The following is a 22,675-nucleotide window of genomic DNA, read 5'->3' as shown; positions in this document are numbered from 1 at the left end:
ATACATGCAATGAAGTAATAGCCTTAAAAAGGAAGGAAATTCTGGCACATGCTACAACATGAATGAAACTTGAAGACATTCTCAGTGAAATAAGCTAGACTCAAAAGGACAAATTGTATGATTTCACTTATATGGTATACCTAGAATAGTCAGAAACACAGAGACAAAAAGTTGGACCAGTGGTTACTAGGGGCTGGAAGGAGCATGGAGAATTATTGTTTAAAAAGTACAGACATTCAGTATGGGATGATGAAAGAATTCTGAAGACGGATGGTGGTGATGGTTGTACAACGTGCGAACGCATGTAATGCCACTGAATGGTACCTTTAAAAATGGTTAAAAGAGTACATTTTATGTTATGTATGTTTTACCACAATTTTTCTTAAAAGGAAAAAATCTGGTTATCAATAACATAGAGCTTATGATGACAGCTATGAAATTGTAATTTGCTACCTCCTTTAATTTTCATCACACTTTATATGGGAAGTTCAAGTTCTACATGGAATTGTGGTTTCTCTCTTTCTGGACTACATTAATTCCTCCTCTCTGCACATTTCCCCTCCCCTCCTCTCCTGCTCTTTCTTAAGCCCTTGACTTCATAGGGTGGGGATACCACAAAGGAGCTAAGTTTTTAAAAGAAGACTTCCTGAATTCTAAAGTTTGTTGTACTTTTAAAATGCTAAAATGTTTTCCTTTAATCCCAAATTATTCAATTTTTGATTCAGTCATGACTTTTTTTTCTCTTTAATTGGCTAACATAGTATATTATAGGAATCGGTTTTCTGGTAAACCATGCTTGCATTCCTAGGATCACCTTACCTGATTATATTATATACTGAGTTTGACTTGCTATTTAGGATTCTTGTATCTGTATTCACTTCTGCTTTTCCTACGCGATCCTGTGAGGTTTTTGGGAGGGCCTGAAATTTTACCCAATTTAGAAGCTGCAAGTTAGCCTGTTACGTTTCATGGATAATGGCTGAGGACATGAGGCTCCTGGGATATGAAGGACTTGATTGCTCAGGCTACAGCAAGGAGCATGAGCAGCATGTGCATAGTACCCCTGGACCCTAATCCCACGGTAGCAAAGTGAAAGGTCTCAGGTGGGTGCTGCACATGCTGCGAATTTGTGCAGCAGCGGAGCTTGGGGAATTCGCCTCTTACACAAGGCCTCGTATTTGTCACAGACCTCATCCTTCAAGGTTGTTGACTAATAAATGGCCTGAGCAAAGAGTGGTCAGGGCCCTCCACTGTTGACATAGCTAGCAAGAATGTATAGGGAGTCTTAGGGTCGGAGGTAGATTGCCTTTCCCAGCATGGTTTTGTTTCAAGATCACACTACCCTCAATTAACATGATGAACATTCTTTTTTTTCTAATCCCAGAAACTATTTAAATAAGCTAGGTATTTATGTGCTGCTTGGTTTTGGTAAAACACAGCAAACAGTGTCTTGTTTGGGAAGAGAATGGGAAGAATTTTGATGTGATTATTTTAACAGTAATTGACTTTCTATTTTTTCTTAGTAAATATATTTTTCAGAATATTAATCCATACAGTTCTCAAGTATACATCATCTACTCTATCTCTAGGTCTTTTTAAGATTTTATTTATTTGAGAAAAAGCACGAGCGGTGGGAGAGGGCAGGGCAGAGGGAGGAGTGGGGGAAGCAGATTCCCCACTGAAGGGAGCCCGATGTAGGTCTCCTTCCCAGAACTCTGGGATCTTTACCTGAGCCCAAGGCAGACGCCTAACCGACTGAGCCACCAAGGCGCCCCTCTATCTATAGGTTTTTTTCTTCTAAGTTATTAGTTGTGCATTTTTTCTATCAGTCTTTTAAGTTTTCTTCCCCCTCCTAGAGATCAGCTTTTGGTTCATATTCTGCAGCTCCTGCACTTTCTCCTACTAATCTCCAGTCTCTCCCTATATAAAGCCATGTAAACTAACTACTTAAATCTTCAATGTGTCCACTATGGAGTTCAGCCTGGAGTGGGAACTATCTTTCCAGTTCATTCTGTTTTGTGGGTTGGTCCAGCACATCTTCCACCTTCAGAATCTGTGAGAAGTCAAGTCTGTGCTCCCCAAACTCAAGGAACATTTCAGCTCTTCCAGAGCTTCCTCATCTTGCACTGATCTAGCCGCAGTAAGGTTGGTCTGTGGGCAGAATTCTGAAGCAGAGTCATCGTTCATCTGGAGATGTGTCAGGTCATCCTTTGAGGCACCCTCAATCCAAGTCATTCTCTTGTTACCCATATCCATCCCTTTCACTTGGCTTGGGGAATAGAAGTGCTGGTCCAGTTGACTCTCGGTAGGCCCTCAGTGGGGTCTAGGGTCTTGTCCATTTTATTTTTTAAATTCTCTTTAGAATATAGGGTATCAATGCTTCTTCTCAAGTTTTAAGGTTGTTATAAAAGAACAATTAGGGGCAGCTTGGAACAAACTGTGGATTAATATTTTTTGAAGTGTCTTTGTGGTAAAGAATTTAAAACCGAGTAAGACCACCCAATAATACAGGTGAATTAGTAAGTATACTATAATCTGGATGGTACTTAAGAAAATCAGACATCTCAAATTCAGAGACAGAAAGTAGAGTGGTGGTTACAAGGGGCTGTGGGAGGAGGAAATGAGGAGTCATTGTTTAATGGGTATAGAGATCCAGTTCCGCAAGATGAAAAAGCTCTGGAGATCCATGGCACAACAATGTGAATATACTTAAAACTAATGAGCTGTATGCTTAACTATTTATTTATGTTATGTAGTTATGTAAAAAAAAAAAAGAAAAGAAAAGAAAATCGGATATCTGATATCAAGCTGACATGGGAAATTTATTTTGTAGAAAAGCAACATCTAGAGAATGCCACAGACAGCCCTAGTATGTCTAAAGTACTACATATAAATGATAATTGCTCATAACGACAACACTGAAGCACTGAAAGATACCAAAGTATTTTCTGAATCCAAGGAGCCAGATTTTACTCAGTATGGTTTTCATGTCCTTGCCTATCTCAAAGCTCTAATAGGCTGACATTTGGTAAACCAGATAACCAGAACATTCAACACCCAAGTTTTCTGGCCATACATAGACTTACTCATACTCATCTGGTAAAACTCCACACAAATATTTTAACATTCCAATTTCTTGGTTAAGCTATATATTGCTTGAATTCATTAAATATACTTAGACTTCTCTATTATACAAAGTTAAATGTACAACTAAATTAGTAAAAAGTGCTCACTGTGGTTTATTCTACTCTGACAAAAATGTTTTATGAAGGTACTCTATACTAAAATTGCCTTTTTAATTTAAATTTTTTCTTCTGTTTTGTAACCAGTTTTGTGACTTTTTTTTTGGTAAGAAATCTGTGCCTTCTTAATTCTTACAGATTCTTCTTTTTTTCTCTTTATTTCTTAGCTAAACTTCAGTATGAGCTTTATTGGTATCTCAGGCTTTGTGTGTATCCCTACTCCTAAATGCCAACCGTTCTTCAGAGGCCTGGAATCCAGCATGGGGCTTGCTGTGTTAAATTAGTTCTAGAAAAAGCATTAAAGACATTTTTCCTGAAATATACAGAATATGTCATGCCAAATCTCTTGTTTATACAATAAACTGGTAAAATTGGTAAACTGCACATATAGCTCATATTCCAAAATAGAATAACTTAAATATTAAAATGTACCTTTGTGTTACCACCATAACTGACCTTATGAGCATAACAAATGGAACTATTCAATAAAAAAAAAATCACAAAATCCACTAACCGTAAAGGCTGCATATCACAGCATATGAACTCTCATCTTCCTATGACCTATTCATAACTACAGACAGCAATACTTTTTTAAGCTATTCTAGCATTTATGCCCTAATTAGAAATTTATACGAAACACAATTTTATGTTCAAATATGGAAATAAGCAACATAATTCCAAAACCCAAAAGTATCCCAGCATTCTGTAAAAAGAAATATCCCCAGCGGCTACATCCATGGTCACTAGCATCATTGTGCAGCATCTCAGGTACCTTAAAGAAAAAAATAAGAGCAATGTTTAAGTTTTCAGAACCACAGATTAGTTTTTAGAATAATTTACAGGGCAGTAATATTAGCTTTATAGGTAGCTGGATATACTGAGCCAACTCCTTAAAACAGGACCATATACACACTGACTCTAGCTAATAATGTCACACAGCATTTCCCAGCAGTTTAATTCACAATGATTATTCGGTTTGCTCCACTATGAAACGAAGAGCTATACTGATTACTCTGCTTTAGTTACTGCCTGTAGCTGAACCAAACATAACATGTGGCTTACCTAAGTTCGGAGATATGGAAATTCACATATAAAATAAAATTTTAGCAATCCGACTGGTTGGGATTGTTATGAGGACTTTGGTGACAAAAAGAAGCAACTCCTTTGTCCATTAATAAGGAAATTATGAGCATTCTGAAGTATACCCAGTATGCCAACAACATGTGGCTTGTGCTGGGTTTCCAACAAATCAATGCACAGTTGCATGCCTGATTACTGAGCGTCTACTCTCAAAACGACACATCAGAAAGGGGTAGATATTTCTGTGTATCTGTAATTAGGCAGGATAAGGTGTGCTTGTGATCAACAATCTAAAAAGATAAACTCTAAAGAACCTGTATTTTCTATGCTACCTTATAAAGTATAGACTCACTTATTACTGCATTTACTCTAAAGCCTTTTAAAAATTTATTTATTTATTTAAAAAGTAAGCTCTATGCCCAACGTGGGGCTTGAACTCACAACCCTGAGATCAAGAGTCACATGCTCTACTGACTGAGCCAGCCAGGCACCCCCTAAACTAAAGCCTTTTAGAAATGAGGTTTCATGGGGGTGCCTGGGTGGCTCAGTTGGTTAATCATCCGACTCTTGGTTTTGGCTAAGGTTGTGATCTCAGGGTCCTGGGATTGAGCCCCATGTTGGCTCGGAATCTGCTTGAGATTCTCTCTCTCCTTCTGCTCCTCCCCCCACCCTGGGACTCTCTGTCTCAAATAAATAAATCTTTTTTTTTTTTTAAGAGGTTTCACTGAACATTTTCTTTATTTTATTGTTAGTCAACACTGTAATTAGACTTCTTAAAAACTTACCATATCAACCAGAGCAACATACATGAATAAGCCAGCAGTAAGTGCAAATATCCACATAGAAACATTTTCAGCATAATGACCAATGAAGATTCCCGTTGCCATTCCAAGATAAGCCAGCATGGCTGACAAAGCGTTATAAAGAACAGCCTGCTTAACAGTCATGCCAGCCTTTAGTAAAACAGCAAAGTCACCTTTAACAGAAAACAAAAAAGGGGACAAAGTAATGAAAGAAATCACTTTTCAGACATATACCTAAGAAGCTTCTCAATTTAGGAAATTCTCTCATTTTTTTGAAGGAAAAAGAAAGCAGCAAAGAATTTCCAGGGGTAACAGTGTTAGTGTAAATCACCCTAATAGCTCTATAAATTAAGGTATTTTTTTATCCAAAGTTTTTCTTAAGGCTTCCACACTGTCAGTGAATGATAAATGCCATTAACTTAAACTTGTGCTCTTGCACGGTCTTCAACAAGCTTGTAACTGGGCACAAAGAAGAGAGTGGAGAACACACATAAAATGATCATCAAATGATAAAGGCAATTTGTAATTAAGAGCTAAAGAGTCTAAGGTTCTAGTTATAAAAGGACAAAAAGAGAAATTAAGATCGGAATAGCTAAGGGAGGCATCATGGAATATGAAGGATCTAGAATGTGGAACATAAACCAGATGCTGAGGATTATAAGCATCCAGCAGGCAGATGGGAGGCCTTTTGAATGGCAGAACACATGCCAAGGAACAAAATTGAAAATGGCATCACAGGTATGTTGCAAATATCAATCTATAAGAAGAAAAACAAGGACATGAACTGGGATCCAGAACAACTCTAGGAAGGTTTTTTAAATCCTGGTGACAGAGGAGAAAAATATTCAAGGCACAATTCATCAACTTCCCTTTTCTTTAGCTCCAATGAGAGTCTCTTTGCCAATTTCTTTCTGTTAATGGAAGATGATTTCTTTGAATCCCGTGGTCTTATTCATATTATAGGTATGAAGATAATGATCACTGATGTCACCAGTATGCTGGTATAAGAAGGCATTTGGTAGGGTAATAGGACAAGAGAGGCGGCCCAGGTGTCTCTCTGGCAATCCCACAGAGGCAATTGTGTAATCATACTCACAGGGTCAGAGTTCTGGCTGGAAACAAACTTACACTCAGTCAGAAAAGAAAGCTAGCTAGGTTAGTAGAAGGCAGGAAAGTTACAAGGAAGCTTGCTGGAACTATCAATAGCAAATGCCAGTGACACTAGGATACTTCATCCCCCTGGAAAATACTGTTTATGTGGTTCTCTTACCTAATTCATGAGGCAACTCGTGACAAAACACAGCAACAGAAGTACTTAAACCACTCGACAAACCTTCAGTAAAAGCAGCGCCTGGGTAAAAATCAGAGAAAGTTTGGCTACATTTTTAAAAAATGGCTTTTTTTAAAAAATGGCGCTTTTTAAAAAAAATCTTATCAGCATACAAAATGAGGTAAAAGAAGTAAACTATATCCTGGTCATGAATTAACAGAACTTTCCCAGCTGCACTCTGCATCTTTACAAGTAGTTTTAGATTACATTCAATTAGGTTTAAATTTCCCAGTGGAGCATAAGCAGGTACAACCAAGAAGGGAAAGTTCCACTATGTTTCAGAGTGATTAGAGGATCTTAGCACAGATCTGAGAAGTAACTGTTATCACATAGAACATTTATGTAAAAAATAAACTGACTTAAAAGGTTTAGAAGAAAACGCAGCAGTCCAAGAGTACAACTATGTACGTTTCACTGGCCTCAGAAGAATTCACTAAGTAATTAGATTTGTTTACATTCATTCTTTCACTGTCTAATAAGGAAAGTCTAAGACAAACAGCTCCCCCCATTTTAAAAGCTAACACTATATACGACGGATCACTTATAAAGTGTGACCGAACATGTGCATGTCCTCCTTTGTTGCTTCTGCTGTGCATAGTACGTAGAGGAGGAAGCGCACCAGGTTTCCAGGGTGCCAAGGCCTGGGCTCTTCTCCGCCTGATTATAGAACAGTACTGCCTCCTTGGGCAAGTGGTTCGCCTGGCCAGGCCTCCACTGCCTAACTTGTAATGATTTCCACTGCTCCTTCCAACCAAGTTACTATAAATTTTAAGTGTTCTGTTATCTCTCGATCATGACAGAACAATTTAATAGCAAAAACTCTCTAAATTTTTTGGTAACTGAACTTATCAGGTATGCCAAGATTCCTTCAGTATAAAAGATGATGAAAAAAAGTGTTTGTACCTTAATATTGTTTATATGGCAGATAAGGGAACTCTAATGTAAAAACAACAACAACAAAAAAACGAAAACACATGCTCCATTCCCCGTTAGAGTTTGATTTTAAGACTCTACAAATTAAAACAACTTTTGAGAGTTACCACTTAGGTAATAGGGTAGGCAGTTTGTAGCACTTAATCTTATGTAACATTCATTAAGTACTTCATTGTCGAGGTAGCTACAGAAGAAATAACATTTTGATAACCTTAGAAGTTATTAGCTTTATCAAAATCACCCTATTCTTAGTTAAGAGGGGACTGGTGGTTTAACGTGACATTTTCAGAGTCAGCCAACAAGAAGCAAACACGTAGATGTGTACCAATTGCAAGGCCATCACTGAAATTGTGCAGGCCGTCGCCCATGATCACCATCCAGGCCAGTGTGGCGATGCCCGCGTCCTTCAGCTCCTCCCGAGAGTAGCGCTGACTGTGACTGTGGGGGTGGTGGTTTTGGTGGTGGTGGTGATGCAGAATATGATGGTAGTCATGATGGTGGTGAATGAGATCGTCTGACTGGCCAAGCGTATCATGAAAATGCGAATGGCATTTATTCTTGCACCCTCGGGGGACATATTCATTATAGACTTCTTGTGGATGAGCATGAGCTATCATGACCTCTTCTTCTTCCAAGATTGCTGGCTGTTGAGAATCAAAGTGGGAGGGCTCCTGGGAGTCTGTTCGTAAATAGCCTTCAGGTCCTGCAAACATAAAGGACCCTGGGTCAAAGTCAGAAGGCTTTGTTAATGTGCTTGGATACATTTCAACATTCCCACTGACAAAGTCAAAAGAGATCTTAGAGCATGGTAAGTCTCTCACATACAGAACTAAACAGAGTATTGCTGATGCAAAACATCAGGAGGTTTTAATGAATTTTAGAAATTAAATGGTCTCACATATTAAGAATGGATTTTAAACTTTAACCTCCAATAAGGTTAGCCCCCAGAGTCTCCCTTTATTTCCTCTGCCTTCTTACATTTTTTTCTTTTTCAAGTTTTCATTTAAATTCCATTTAGCTAACATGCAGTGTAATATCTGCCTCCTTAGATTTTAAAAGATAACTTTTCCCCCTGATTATAAAAGCAGCACATGCTTACTTTAGAAAAACATTTAAGAAAAATACTGAAAACAAAAAACACGCATAATCCCGTTGTCCAACTTCTTTTTTGAGGGTAAAGTTCAAGGAAAAACAAGCATTTGAAATACAGTGATCACCAAGGACAATTTATTATCTACTACTTAAGCAAAGAAAAGTAAATTGCAACAATAAAGTTTTGTTTTTCCCTTTGTCCTGTGCACTGATCACACTTTTCTCGGGCACATTCCTGACACTGTGGTCTAGTCCCAGGGCAGCCGTTCCCTCTCACTGTTAAGTATTTAACTGGACTCTGTTAGAAAAGTTGAAGAAAGAATAGACACAAGAAGAGCAAGAATATTTTACTTACTTTTTAGAAAAAAAAGCAGGACAAAAAACAAAAGGTGGGCAGGAAAGCGTACAGATAGGCAGTAGCAACTAGGCAGTTTTTCTCCCTTGTTAGCTGGGAACTATCTCGTGAGCACTTACTCTGGCCAGGTACCCTGGGAGCATGACAAAGTCTCTAACTTCAACCAAGTTATGTTCTTATGGGGCGACAGCCACATGTAATAAGGAAACACAAGTGTAAATAAGGTCATGTGAGGTACTGGAAAGCATGGGGAAAACCAGAAAAGGGTAATGAGAAGGACAGTAACTGGGAGACCTTTGTCTTTGGGTGATCAGGGAAGGCCTCTGAGCCCAAATGATGGGAGCAGGAATTTGTGTGAAGATCTAATAGGAGGCTTCCGAGCAGAGACATGCAAGGCTCGGAGATAAACCTGGTGTGCTCGCAGGATGAAAAGAAGGCCAGTGAGACTGGACATAATGAATAGTGGGAGAGAGTGGAGGGCAGGGTCGGACCATGAAGGTCATGGTGAGGAGTTTGATTTAAAATTTTAATCTTAACTCAATCCGTCCAATGCCAAGTTAATAGTCAAGCTACAGGAAAAATAGTAACTTTACAGTAGAGCATCATGTCAAGTGGCACATGACGCCACTGTAGAGGATACTATACCACATTGTGGTACTTCTGCCCCAAATGATCAATCTAGTCCTAAAAAAGATTAGAAACAGCCCAAATGAGGCGCAACTTGATCCTGGGCTATGCTCTGGACCAATTTTCTCTTTTGCTGGGGGGAAAATATAAAGGAATCATTAAGACAACTGGAAAAACATGAGTGAGGTCTAGACACTAGATAATGACATGGTATCAGCATTAATTTCCTGATTTCAATAACTGAACCCTGGTTATATAAGACAATGTCTTTTTTCTTAGGAAACATATACTGAGTATTTAGGGATAAAGAGACATCTCATCTGTAACTTACTTTCAAATGGTTTAGCAGAAAAGTGTGTGTATGTGTACTCAGAGAGAAACAGAATGATAAGGGAAGTAAAATAACTGGGGGTTGTATGAAAGATACACAAATTCTTTGTATTACTCTTTTTTTTTTTTAAGATTTTATTTATTTATTTGACACAGAGAGAGCGAGAGAGCACAAGCAGGGGGAGCAGTAGAGGGAGAGGGAGAAGCAGACTTCCTGCCGAGCAGGGAGCCTGATGCAGGGCTCGTTCCCAGGACCCTGGGATCATGACCTGAGCTGAAAGCAGATGCTTAAACGTCTGAGCCACCCTGGTACCCCTCTTTGTACTACTCTTGAAACTTTTCTGTATTCTGAATTCCTTCAAAATAAAAAATTAGAAAAAAATGTAAATATAATATAAACAACTTACTCACTGGCAATTAAAAAGAAAAGGCATTAAATATTTCAAAAGTAAAAAAAATAAAAAGAGGGACATGGTCCCCTCTCTCTCAGATAGTCCAAACTGCCTGCAAATCACAGAATAATAAACTTCCCCCAGCCCTCAGATTTGTTAAGACTTACGATCATCTGCGTCTGCTTTCTCCTCATTTGTTGAAAGTTGAGATTCATACTTGGACAGCTGCTTCTTAATCTCCACATCATCATCAGTTTCAGGTTTTTTCTGATTCTAAAATGGCAAGGGAAAGCAACACTTTAAAACCATTGATGCGCTTATGTGTACAATTATAAACAAACAGTTATGCAAAAGACTCAGAGAAAGACAACAGAGTAAAGGACCTTTACTGGGATAAAATTCCTCCAAGGGCAGGCAGGGCCTGTAGTTAACTTACACAGCACCTAGTTGTGTGTTTTAGGCATAACAACTGCTCAGGAAGGTGAAGCATCAAGGCTTCAGTAATATGAAATGTTGCGAAATCACATATTCATCTTTCTCAATGTCCCCTAGGTCATCTACTTTAAGTGTGCTCTGGGAACCTGTTAGAAATGAACAATCTTGGGCCACACCCCAGACCTAATGAATCAGCATAGGGATTTTTACTAGATGCCTGGATGATTCATACACATATTAAAATTGAACTCTGCCTCAGGTTATCAATTTAGAACCAACTGGAGACATTTTCTCCAGCATTTAGTGATCTGCTAACCAGCTGCTTGGTTTTCTCCATCCCTCTTTTGGACACCGAAACCCCATACTTCCCATACCTAAAACTATACTGTGACACTGATTAGGAGTTTGGTATTAAAACCAAAATACTTTTCCTATAATAAAACACCATTAACAAGCTTCCTCTTTTTAAACAAATCTCTGTTAGTTAGCCTCGAATTCATCACTAGGTTTTTAACTACCTCAATACCATGCTTGAGCTATTGTCCTTATCTCTGAGCCCAAGCATAAAGATCACCATTTGAACAATGGTACCTGTGTATGATTTACGTAAATCATACATTACTTACTTACGTAGAAGTAATACTTTACTTATATGCTTTTTTTATGTAGAAGAGAATACTCAAAATGATGAAAATTGTCACACAAATAATAGATTTCTTATTTGCAGTACTTTTGAATATGACTTAAATCACCACTGGACCCGAGATTTCATTCTAGCTCTGATACCATGTAAAATATCCGTACATTCTTAGATTAAATCTAGAGTTCTTAAAGGCAAGCACACAGACACATCTTTATACCTACCCCTAGCTTAGTGCCTTCAACAGAGAAAGTACTTCAATATTTGTGACAATAACTGAATTCAGGATATCTTATATCACATCAGTTAACGCTTTCTTTCTTCTTGGGCAATGACCTAGAACTCACAGCTTAGCCAATTCTTTCATTCTATAAGTATTGGGGACCTATAATGTTCTCTATGCTGAGGGCTGGCAATACAACATAAAGCAAGATACACATGGTCTCCGTTTTCATGGAGTTTATCACCCACAGGGAGGGAGGCTTTACAGATGTAACGATTAAACAGCTCGTTGATGGCAATTTTTGATATGTTTTACAAAGGAAAACCATATAGTGCTATGAGAGTGTATAACAAGATCTAACTAAGTCCCAGGGCAGGCTTCCTTGAGAAGGTGATCCTTATACCAAGACCTAAAGATAAGCAGGAGTTTGTGGGGGAAGGGTGGGCTGGGAATAGGGGTGGAGAGGTGGATTCCAGGTAGGGAGAACAGCATGCAGGAGGGCCCTAAAACAGGAAGGGGCCAACCCCATCCCAGCAATGAAAGCAGCGCAAGGTGGTTGGGGCTTAGTAGGTCAGAGACAGAGGGGGCTAGAGGCTGGGTGGCAGAAGGAGACCCTGACAATGCAAACCAAGTTACAAGTGTGGACTTTGTCCTACTAGTATCGAGAAGTCACTGAAGGAAGGATTTTGAATGGTGGTGTACAACTTCATCAGATTTCCACTGAAACAAATCACTTTGCTCTGCTCTGGGAGAAGAAAACAATAAAATACTGCAGACAGGCCAGTTAGGAAGTGGCTGCTCTCGCCCAGGTGGGAGATAAACATGGCTTAGACTAGAATGATAGCAAGGAAGAGGGAGAGAAAGTGGAAAGGCTCTAGATATATGCACTAAAACTAGTTTGGATATGAGGATAAGGGAGATGTCATAGATGATTTGCATGCTCCTAGTGTAAGCAATAACCTTCACTGGTAGAAAAAAGGTTTTGAGGCTGAACTTATTATAAAGGTCCAACTATCTATATCAAGTATGAGATGTGACTCTAATTTGAATATAGATTTCAGATTGACATATATGGTATGATATATGGAATCTCCCAGGGATGCAGAATGGATATCCTAAGGAAGATCCTTAAGGCTGAAAATGTTCTCAAAACTCACCATATAATGAAGAGTTTTTGTTTTGTTTTGAGAGAAGAAATGTAATTTAAACCTGTTAAATGAGTAATGCTAAGATCTGGACACCTTTAATAAAAGATAAACTCAATATATTCTAAAAAGGAAGAGAACAAGTAACATTTACAAAACTCCTGTGGGAAGTCTGTGTAGAAATTATGCTTACTTGCCATTTAATGTTTCTTATATGTTCAACAAATGTTTGGTAACTATCATGTGCCAGATGCTATTCTAGGCATTGGAGATGTAGCAGAGGTCCTAGCTCTTAAGAAATTTTATTCCAGTATAAACTATTTTAGAAAAGAGATCATCAAACTTCTTTGACTATAAGCCAGATTAAAACATGTAATATACCGTAATATTACTGCTGCCTTTAAAAACATTGGTCATGACAGAAGATTAATTTCACAACTCACTGAGTTAAAAATTGTTCTGTATTAAATCATAGAGACTACTTCTTAAGAGTCCCATGTTAAAGAGTACCAGATTAAAGAAAAGCTATCTATAGGTAAAATTTGAAAACTGAGTTGAAATTAGCATGCTAAAGAAATGACGGCATGTGAACTAGAGCCACAGTAAAACAAACAAACCTTCAAACCTCACCCCCACCAAAAGAGAATAAAAGATTTTTTTTTTTTTTACGGAAAGAATTCCAGGGAATGTAAACAAGTAGGATAACTCTCCAATCAGTCCAAGTGAAGCACCTGGGACGATGGTAACATGGAAGAGGGCTCTCTGGATTAAGAATGAATAAGCTATTCTCATTTCACTTCTTTCCTCTAACTTTAGGTCCAGTAAAGAGAAGGTTCACAATTTGTAACTTGAGGTCTTAGTGAAGGTCAAATCTCTAAGGGCAAATCTTCACAGGATGGAGAAGGAGGCAACTCTCCTGTTCACACACACACTTGTTTCCCACACGGCAAGAATCAACTACATTTGTTTTCAAACATCTTCATGCCAGTTAGGCTTGTTACTGTAATTGCACAATTTAATTACACATAACTCAAATTGTGAAATGATGGTGAGAATAGTTACTTCTATGAAAACTTAAGCTGAATGCTTTTGAAAGATTCAAAGGCAAGTTGTTAAAAAAAAAAAAAAAAGACTATCAAGTTATGTAAAGCAACCACTGCATAAAATTTACAAAGCCTAGATTCTACTCTTGAATAGCCTTCCAAGTGTGTAACCTCTTGCTCAACTTGAGAGAAACCAAAATTGGAGACTGCAGATGAAGTAGCCTGGCTACAGAAAAAAAAGATCATACAGAGCTCTGACTCAAAGAAAATCTTGGTCAACATCAAATGACCAGAATATGAATGTACAAATGTTTTAAATTAAATTAAAATGTCTAAGATGTGTACATGTCCTCTTTAAGAGTTCCCATTAGGACAATCTTTTGACTGACATGCCTGGTCACATCAGTTTAAGAGGTGCCAGATAACCACAGGCGACTCATGGGGTGTTTTTACCAGAAATAAAGAGCCTATACTTCATACTATTGGCTGCCTACTATTTTCTGGCAGCAGTTTGCAAATTTCACAAAACTGTGAAAGTCACAAACCCTCTGAAACACAACAGAATATTCAGCTACTGGATGAATAATTAAAATGAATCATAAGAATTAATCATAACTACCAATAAATACCGACAGTGTATCCATAATGTTTCTTTAAAAAACAAAACAAAACAAGACAAAACACATAGAGTGCCTGGGTGGCTCAGTTGGCTAAGCGTCCGACTCGATCTCAGCCCAGGTCTTAATCTCAGGTCGTGAGTTCAAGTCCCACGTCGGGCTCCATGATAGGGATGGAGCCTATTTAAGAAAAAACAAAAAACAAAAAACAAAACAAAAAACGCCACACAAACAAAAAAACACAACACTTTATTGACGTATGATTGACAATGAAAAAGTTGTACACATTTAAGGTATATAAATCAATGAATTTGGGTATATATACCCAAGAAACCATCGCCACCATCAAGGCCGTAATCATGATGCTTTGGACCTTCAAGGCTTTGTTTGTGCCTTGTTTGGTTTTACACAAATGTTCATCCTTCACCATTCTTACCCGCTTAGGACTTTGGAGGGAATACTGAAAATAGAGAACTCCAGGGTTATCGAGATGGAGAACAGCTTTCCATGAATGCCTCTGGAAACAAAAATTACCTCAGGGTACTGAAACCCTCTCAAATGAAGATCGTACCCACTGGACAAGCTCAGCTAACAGTCTAGTTAGAATACTACTCACATAAGTCTCTGATGCATAGTAAATACACAGGACTTTTTCTTACCTTTTTCTTCTTATCTTTAAATTGCTTGATCAATGTGAGTACATGTTCAACAAGAAACATGAAATACAAGCCACCCAGAGCCGTCAGACCCTTCCATGTGGAATCAAAATAGGTACTTTCTTCTATGTTTTGAGAAGACAGATGACTGAAAAGTGGCCCTCTCTTCATTTCCATTGCAGATTCTTCATGGCTGTGACTATGGTGGTGACTTGCATGAGACTACAGGAGAAACAGTATGTATTTTATGAATTCATTAGTTTCACACGTCAGAAAAATTGGCTAAGATAATAAGGTCAAATATGAAACCATTCAGAATTAGGCAATTAATGGGATATGTGAGAACTGGGGGGGAAGTTTAATACATTAAAATGACCCACAGGCTGCTAGCGATCTACAGCGTAATGTATAATGTGCTAAGGCACTTAACGGTGTACATTGGTTTAGTGTGATGACAGATACCTTCTCTAACAACTCTCATATAGGTAGCGGGTATTTTCAATGTTTGACAAGATACCAGGGCCACAAATGACAGGGAACTCCCAGACTCAACAGGCATACAGGGTTTACTGTTTATACTCCAGGCAGAAAAAGCCCATACTAGTCCTGTCACTGCGCTTACAAGAAGCCTAGCATGTGTCATGGGCCCTGGCAGGTACCCGAGATCAGGTGCACTGCCCCAGCAGTCTGCAGCAGGCATTAACATGAGGGCATGTCAGGGAACCGAGTGTGGAGCACAGCAAGAGTGGTGAGATGGGGGTGGTCCCAGGGTACACCCTACACACAGGCTATGTGGCGCAGCGAATATTCCTGAACATCTGCCACCTGGGGCCGAGGGAGCGTAGCACAGCAAAACAGTCTGGCACTATGTAGAGAGCTCTGGGAATGATTTCTTTTTCCCACTGACCTGTAAGCCTTTAAGGGAAACCTAAAAGATGCGATCCAAATACTTTAAGTTTTTAACAGAGCTATTAAATAAACTTTACTCAACTTATTTAAGAATTTACTTGTGTCAATGAGTATGAATCTCTAATTACACACATAAATTCAACTCTAAAGGAAAACTCATTTCTTGAGTACACAGAGAATCAGTTTTTATTTCTGCGGCTATTACATTAATGTAGGCAGATAATTTACATTGTTGCAATCTGTCACAGTAATAATATCTGAGCAGACTCTGTCTCCTTTCATTAACTGGGCCCCAAAAGTTAAATTAGTCGGTATTTAGTAAATTCCCTTAAAGAGAAAAGCAAAAAACAAACCACGAACATACATTAAGATCTAGTACAAAAATGCAGCTTTCAGTTACCAAATATATTTTAAAATCAACTTTTCTAAACCAAATTTCTAACCTTTTACGTATATCAATATAAAGAACTCTAGTGCAAACCAAAAATATATTAATTTTTTCACTGTTGAATAATGAAATATACTGATAGGACAAATGATTGTACTTACATGTGGAAGGAGGTGTAAAAAAGCATCGCCACTTAATGTCCCAACGGCCAGTGCCACAAGGAAACTTAGGAGAAATTTGAAAAACACCCGATTCATGAGAGGCACTAAGATAACGCCGAGCAAAGACAGAAAACTGATGATGGAAATGGCTATAAAGCCACCAACCCAGGCTGTCAAATAAAACACAGCAAAGGAAAAATTATACAATCAAACTTTAAAAGAGTAGCATAAAGCAACTTGTAAAAGCCAGTTGCCTTCCTTAACCTAAAGAAATACAAACTCAGTAGAAGAGGACTGTGGAACTAGGGCAATACCCATTTGCTGGTACAAATGAATAATCTGACTGAACCCTCCTGGGAAAGAGCAGAAGTCTGGTGGAAAGTTCTTCAGATGGGGGTGGAAGGGAGAAAATGGTTACCAATGATGAACTCTAGATCATTTGGGAACTGAGCTTTTGGACTCCCATACACAGCTAAATTAGGGAAGAGAGGAAATAAAAAAAAGAGAAAAAAGGAACAAAAAAAAAAGGAAAGAATGAAAGAAACTGGGAATTCAATGCTTTCTTCAGTAAACAAAGCAATTATTTGTTTACCATAGTTTTTGAGCAACGCAGCTCTACACTGTATCAGAACTGATCTTGGTTTCATTTATTAATAAGAACCAGAATTAGGCTCCTATATAGCAGATATTAACTCTGACCTTCTGAAACAGTGTGACAACATAAAAAGCCCAAATTTCGGATGGCCCTGATTTCTTGTGGGATGACCTCAGTTATAAGCTGTCTTATTTATTTCTACTTATTATTATTTTTCTTAAGGCAAGGCTAACCAACCTCCTTTCTTCACATTCAAGGCTGAGAACAATTAAGATATTTGGGGGGCGCCTGGGTGGCTCAGTTGGTTAAGCGGCTGCCTTCGGCTCAGGTCATGATCCCAGGGTCCTGGGATCGAGTTCTGCATCAGGCTCCCTGCTCAGTGGAGAGCCTGCTTCTCCCTCTCCCTCTGCCTGCCTTTCTGCCTGCTTGTGCTCTCTCTCTCTCTGTCAAATAAATAAATAAAATCTTGAAAAAAGATATTTGGAACTATGCTGAAAAATGAATAGATTGATGTAAATACAAGGAAAAGTACAACATAAATGTATCTACTTGAAATTATTTTTATGTAAGAAAGGCAACTCTACCTATTTGTAAAGAATAGGTCTTTGGAGGGATTTCAGCTTTCTTTTCACTCGTTGTATGAATCAGACATGATCTAGCGTCAATTTGATTGATGATGGCTGGGCAGAGATAGTTGAACTCCGTTGCATTCAGCAGAACCTGGATGCCCATGCCATGAGATGTAAGCAACTTTGACGCATTGAAACACTGCAGGAAACAAAACAGTGAAAATCACCAAAAAGCATTCCCATTAGATAATCCAAAAAAGTTGTCTGATGATACAACACCCTTTCCATACTGAAGCTCCTTATTTTTTCAAGTTAATGCATTAAAACCAACTTTTGTCTTGAGTACTTTGGAACTTGCCTCAAGTTCCCTGGAGATACTATGTCACAATGGGGATATCCCACCTCTTCTGCCTCCTTCTTCTTGGGAGAAGCAGGTAAATCACTAGTCATCTAGAGAGAAAGCCCCGAGTGGAACAACCTTGAGGATAAATGGACATTCACAAGCCTGTTAAGTCATTGTATTAACCTATTAAGGAAATGAGCTTTAATTTTGAGATGGAGTTCATTAGAGATTGAGAAATACGTTGCTTTAGTACTAATGCTACCCTACGTGGCCTAAACAAGCCCAAGACACGTCACTCTTCCAGCAATGACTGTATTTGCAAAACTTAGCTCAGTTCTGTCTATACACCTGGCAAAAGCTCTACAACGAGAGAATATTAAATTATGTAAATTACTCTTGCGGAGGGCAAGGCTGGTTAATAAAACAAACTTGTACCAGCAGGCAGCTGTTTCAACAGCTTAATTAGATGACAAGCTTAGTTTGAAGAGAATCCCCTCTAGGTAATCTAAGCTCCCCTTCTCACACACAAAAAATTGGCAGTAGCACCTGCTTCTCATCTTCTGTAAAGTTACTTTAAATTCCCATAGTTCTTGGCCAATACTACTCAGGCCAAATTTTATTACCGGTGTCACTATGGGAACGACCATTAGGATTATTCCGGAATTGGTACAGTCATAGGATGACTTGAACGAAGTACTTTTTAAGTTTTGCTTATTAATGCATACTAACTAATTTCTTGCTCTTGACATCTCTCAGCCAAGAAAAACTGTGTACAGTCTGGAAGTCTAGACTAGGAAAACACGTGACTTCAGAACCTCACTTCCCAGACTTTTCAAGTACCCAGCACATGGTTCTTGGTAGCCGCTCCAGTTTCAGCACTCCCCAAGTCATTGAGAGCCCTCTTTCAAGAAGGTAACACTATTGTTCTCCATGCCTTCTTTTGTGCCTTCAACCACACCTTTCCCTAAAACATGGATTCTAACTCCTGCTTTTTCGACCTCCCATTTTCTACTTTTCATTAACAATATTTACCTTCTAAAACTTTATCCAAAAATACCCTTGATTACTGCTTTCCATACTCACTTTAAATTCCATATTAGAAAATAGTTTTAGCTACCAGCACCATTCTTACCAAAAAAATTATCCTCCAAGTTTTCTATCAGGCATGTTTACAACACAGTAGAGACAAGGGCATTGGGCCAAGTGCCTGGATGAGAAAGTAGAAATTCCCTTTTCAATAACATCATTTTATTTTTACTTTATACTCCTTGCAACTAGAGATAGAATGGCAATGACAGGACAAACAAGCAGGCATAATGAAAAACATTCATCTTACCTCCTGAGTATTTTCATTTGCGTTTCTGGAATACATAAAGCCTTTTCTGGGCTCACTCACAGATTCATTTGTTTTCCTACTGGCCAGCCGGCTCACCCGGCTTTTTTCTGTGATACTTGGTGGAGTGGAACTGCTCACGTCTTTGGGGAAAAATTTTCCAGGTTTTGGAGTGTCTATTGTCTCTAGAAAGTGAGTTCCTTCAGAGACAGCATTATACACAGTTGAGGTCACTTCACTAGCAGTAACATCATCCTTGATTAATACATTCCTTCTACCATTGGCACGTTCTGATCGGTGAGATCCTTTCCCCTGGCTGTTTCTGGGATCTTTACCCGAACTATCAGACTCATGGTCTGGGCAAAGAGCTTTCCGATTATTTTTACTGGAAGCAGCATGATTACGGTGAGAGTGGTGCTCATGGTCAGAGTGATGGTCGTGGTCATGGTGTATGTGGATTTTTTTAACCTTATCTATGCCTATATTCTGAAGCAATTTTCTGAACCCTTCAACTGACAAGGAATTATTTTCTCCATAGCGATGGAAAAGCTGCTGTAGATGATGTCGCTGTGTGGCAACTGCCAAGTCAACATTAATGCCAGATTCCCAATTCGTAATAATTTTCTCAGTGGTCTGAGCGAAAGCAGTTGCCGGTTCTAGTTCATGAAGGGGATTTGTGACTGACAGTGTGAAGGTCAGAATCAAGATTACAGATAAATTCCTCGCCATTGCACCTTCCTAGAGAAGACAGAAAAAAAAAATCTTGCCTTCACTTTTAAAACAATTTAAAACTTAAGAAATCTCATGCTGAAAATTGCTATCAAATAATCAAGGTTTACAGAGCATCATTTAGTGTGACTGGTTTAATGCTACATACTGTGAAAATATAAAGAACTACATATATACATAGAGAAAATATGAAGAATCCTAGGCTCTACCCTTGTATTGCTAAAACACTTGAAACAACTGGAGAACAAATGCGTGCTGAGACCATAATTAGCACTGCAAAAGCAATAGTAATTCAGAAACTGGAGATTCATGTGGTCACAGACATACTTGGCAACTTATTACTGTTTCTGTGGACCCGCAAAAGGGATCACCAGGTAATAACAATGATTCAAAACAAAACCCAACTACCACCACCATCATTATTTTATAGAATAATCTTTTAACATTAAAAAAACTAGAAATGGCAATCTCAGGATAATTCACATTTAAATCTTTTTTTAAATATATACAAATCAACTTAAGGCTTCTTTCCCCGAATCCCACTCCTCAAAGGTTCCTAGTTTTGCCAGTTTCTTGTATTATCCCTTAGGATAGTTTCTATGCATACTCAAATAGATGTGTTCTTTTTCCTTTACACAAACGGGATCCTTTTTTACTCAACAAATGACACCTTTCTGTGTTGGTACATATAGATTGATCTCATTCTCTTGAATGCCTGCAAAATAACACCTCTTCAAGTAAATTAAACTTCATAAAAAAAGTATCATTCTTATGTGGCTATAAAACAGTGAAAATTTTATCACAGACTATCATCACTCATCCACACAATAGTATCTGAAACCAAAGGCCTACGTTCCAAAGAGAAAAATGAAGTTGAGACTTGCGGCGCCTGGCTGGCTCAGTCAGTGGAGCCTGCGGCTCTTGAACTTGTGGTTGTAGGTTTGAGCCCCATGCTGGGTGTAGAGATTACTTAAAAATAAAATCCTTAAAAAAGTAAAAAATAAAAAATATAAAGAGACCATTTTACATATATAAATCAAGTTGAGCCTTAAAAAGCAGAACTCAGTTAAAGGGAAGGTATAGTCCAGAGAATCAGATGTACTGATATCTCAGGATGCGGCAGAGGTCCACCACCAGTGATGGATGGTGATTGTGACCAAATTCATCTGCCATCAGCCAAAGAAGCTAGCGGTCGGGTTCCGGAGCTAGAGAGCAAGGAGGGGCAACCTAGTTCTACCACTTTCAGCTGTTTCCTGCACCAGGAAAAGCTGGTAATGATACATACTTGACGGATGACTGAAGAAACCATATGAACGAATGTCTGTGCAGGTGCTCCATAACTGTCATTTGTTGCACACTGCTGCTTATCATACTGGAAGCAGTGGAAAATGGAAGTATGTAACTACCGTACGGCTAGACTCCTGAAAGAAGAATCGTCAGAGCCTGAGGTTTTGGGAATTCAGTTAATACGCAAAAGAGAAAGATTAAGAAATCATTCGCAGGAGAGGCAAGGAGCGGGGTGGGTGGGGACACGCACAGACGGATGGCTCAGTGGGCAGCTCCATGCCTTTCTCCAGGGAGGATGCTTAGACCGGCCGGCGGATCTTCCCTGCAAACCAGCATGTGTACAAGAAAAAAGAAAGCCGAAGGACAAGGGCCTGGAAAAAAGGGGCGAGTGGAGAAAATGGGAAAAGAGGACACAACACTGCTTCCAAAAGCTTTTTATTTTTAAACACGACAGTACCTTCTTCGAATATGAGATGAACAGGACAGACCGTTTCCTTCTAAAGTCCTTCGCTGCACCCCGAAGCCCAACTATGCACCCGAAACTGGGAAAGTCCGGCCTCCACGGCCCGCGAGGCTCCCACTATCCGCTGTCCACTCCCGGACCCGCGGGACTCACCTCTCCGCGGCCTCGCTGTCCCCGCGCGCCGGCTCAGCTCCCCGCGGGCGGTCCGGAGGGTTCGGAACCGGTCCCGGCTTCTCTCTGAGAAACCTCTACAGGGCACGGAGAAGCGGCGGTCTCATCTGCCCGGCTGCCCCTCGGGCCGGGGTACCGCCGCGCAGCCACCGGGAAGCCGCGCCCCACGCGCCTCGCCTCCCGGGAGCAGGAGGACAATTACTAATTACCGCCGCGCGCAGCGCGCCGCCGCGAACCACCGCCTCCGCCGGCCATGACTCCAGGGCATGCGCAGTGCGACCCGGAACCCCGTCCCGGTCAGGCGGATCCGCGTGTCCGCCTGTTCGCCGGCGCCACGGGGCTCGCAGGAGCGGGAGGGGCAGAGGCGCGGTCAGAGTGGGCTTTGAGCGCCGACACCAGCTAGCTGGGGGCCCTTTTTAAGAGCCCCACCGCGGCCCTGCGCCTCTCTGAGGCCGGAGACTCGCTCTCCAGGCCCCCCGGCCAGCCCCATCTGCTGCTGGGACCCTGGCCCGTGAGGGGCAGCGGTACGTTCCTGACAAGCACACGAGCCCCGGGTCTTTGTGGAAAGTCCTGAGCCACTCCAGTAGGGCCTTCGTTCCTGGGACGGAGGCTGTGCTTCTGCACTGGGCCACGATCCAGAAGAGAGCTGGTAGCTGCGCTCAGACACTGAGGACCACTCGCGGCAGGAGAGGGGGCGGGCCCGGCGAGGCGGGGGCGTAGCCGCCTCCGCCCCGCCCTCGGCCGCCTCTGAAACGCGGTGCGGATAACGCCAGCGGGAGAGGCG

General features: G+C 40.0%; 1 protein-coding gene across 4 annotated transcripts; it reads right to left on the bottom strand.

The window, feature by feature from the left end:
* Positions 1-2,796: 2,796 nt before the first annotated feature.
* On the bottom strand, positions 2,797-22,589 carry SLC39A6 (solute carrier family 39 member 6). 4 transcript variants are annotated; one of them, XM_028098372.2, is made up of 11 exons: positions 21,874-22,589; positions 21,256-21,391; positions 19,245-19,979; positions 17,581-17,764; positions 16,402-16,571; positions 14,947-15,165; positions 10,352-10,457; positions 7,714-8,091; positions 6,396-6,476; positions 5,108-5,298; positions 2,797-4,014 (listed from the first exon to the last, which is right to left on the bottom strand). In XM_028098372.2, exons 2-11 carry the CDS (start codon positions 21,277-21,279, stop codon positions 3,862-3,864), a joined length of 2,241 nt encoding a protein of 746 aa, XP_027954173.1. In that variant the 5' UTR covers positions 21,280-21,391; positions 21,874-22,589; the 3' UTR covers positions 2,797-3,861. The 4 variants fall into 4 exon arrangements, with proteins under 4 accessions (XP_027954173.1, XP_027954175.1, XP_027954176.1 ...); XM_028098374.2 differs by lacking the exon at positions 21,874-22,589 and adding an exon at positions 21,508-21,681; XM_028098375.2 differs by lacking the exon at positions 21,256-21,391.
* Positions 22,590-22,675: the final 86 nt, after the last annotated feature.

The sequence above is a fragment of the Eumetopias jubatus genome, unplaced genomic scaffold (assembly GCF_037043125.1).
Source record: "Eumetopias jubatus isolate StellerSeaLion01/CBP00866 unplaced genomic scaffold, mEumJub1_p1.0 scaffold_16, whole genome shotgun sequence".
Taxonomy (NCBI): Eukaryota; Metazoa; Chordata; class Mammalia; order Carnivora; family Otariidae; genus Eumetopias; species Eumetopias jubatus.
The sequence above is the reverse complement of the archived record's forward strand: the minus strand, read 5'-3'. Positions and strand labels throughout refer to the sequence as shown.

Excerpts from the sequence above, each read along its gene's own strand:
- SLC39A6 (XM_028098372.2), bottom strand. The coding sequence starts at position 21,279 with ATGGTTTCTTCAGTCATCCGTCAA. Across the intron at positions 16,572-17,580 it reads GACCTATTCTTTACAAATAG|CCTGGGTTGGTGGCTTTATA; the intron begins GTAGAGTTGCCT and ends TTTATTTGACAG. Across the intron at positions 4,015-5,107 it reads ATGTTGCTCTGGTTGATATG|GTACCTGAGATGCTGCACAA; the intron begins GTAAGTTTTTAA and ends TTTTTCTTTAAG.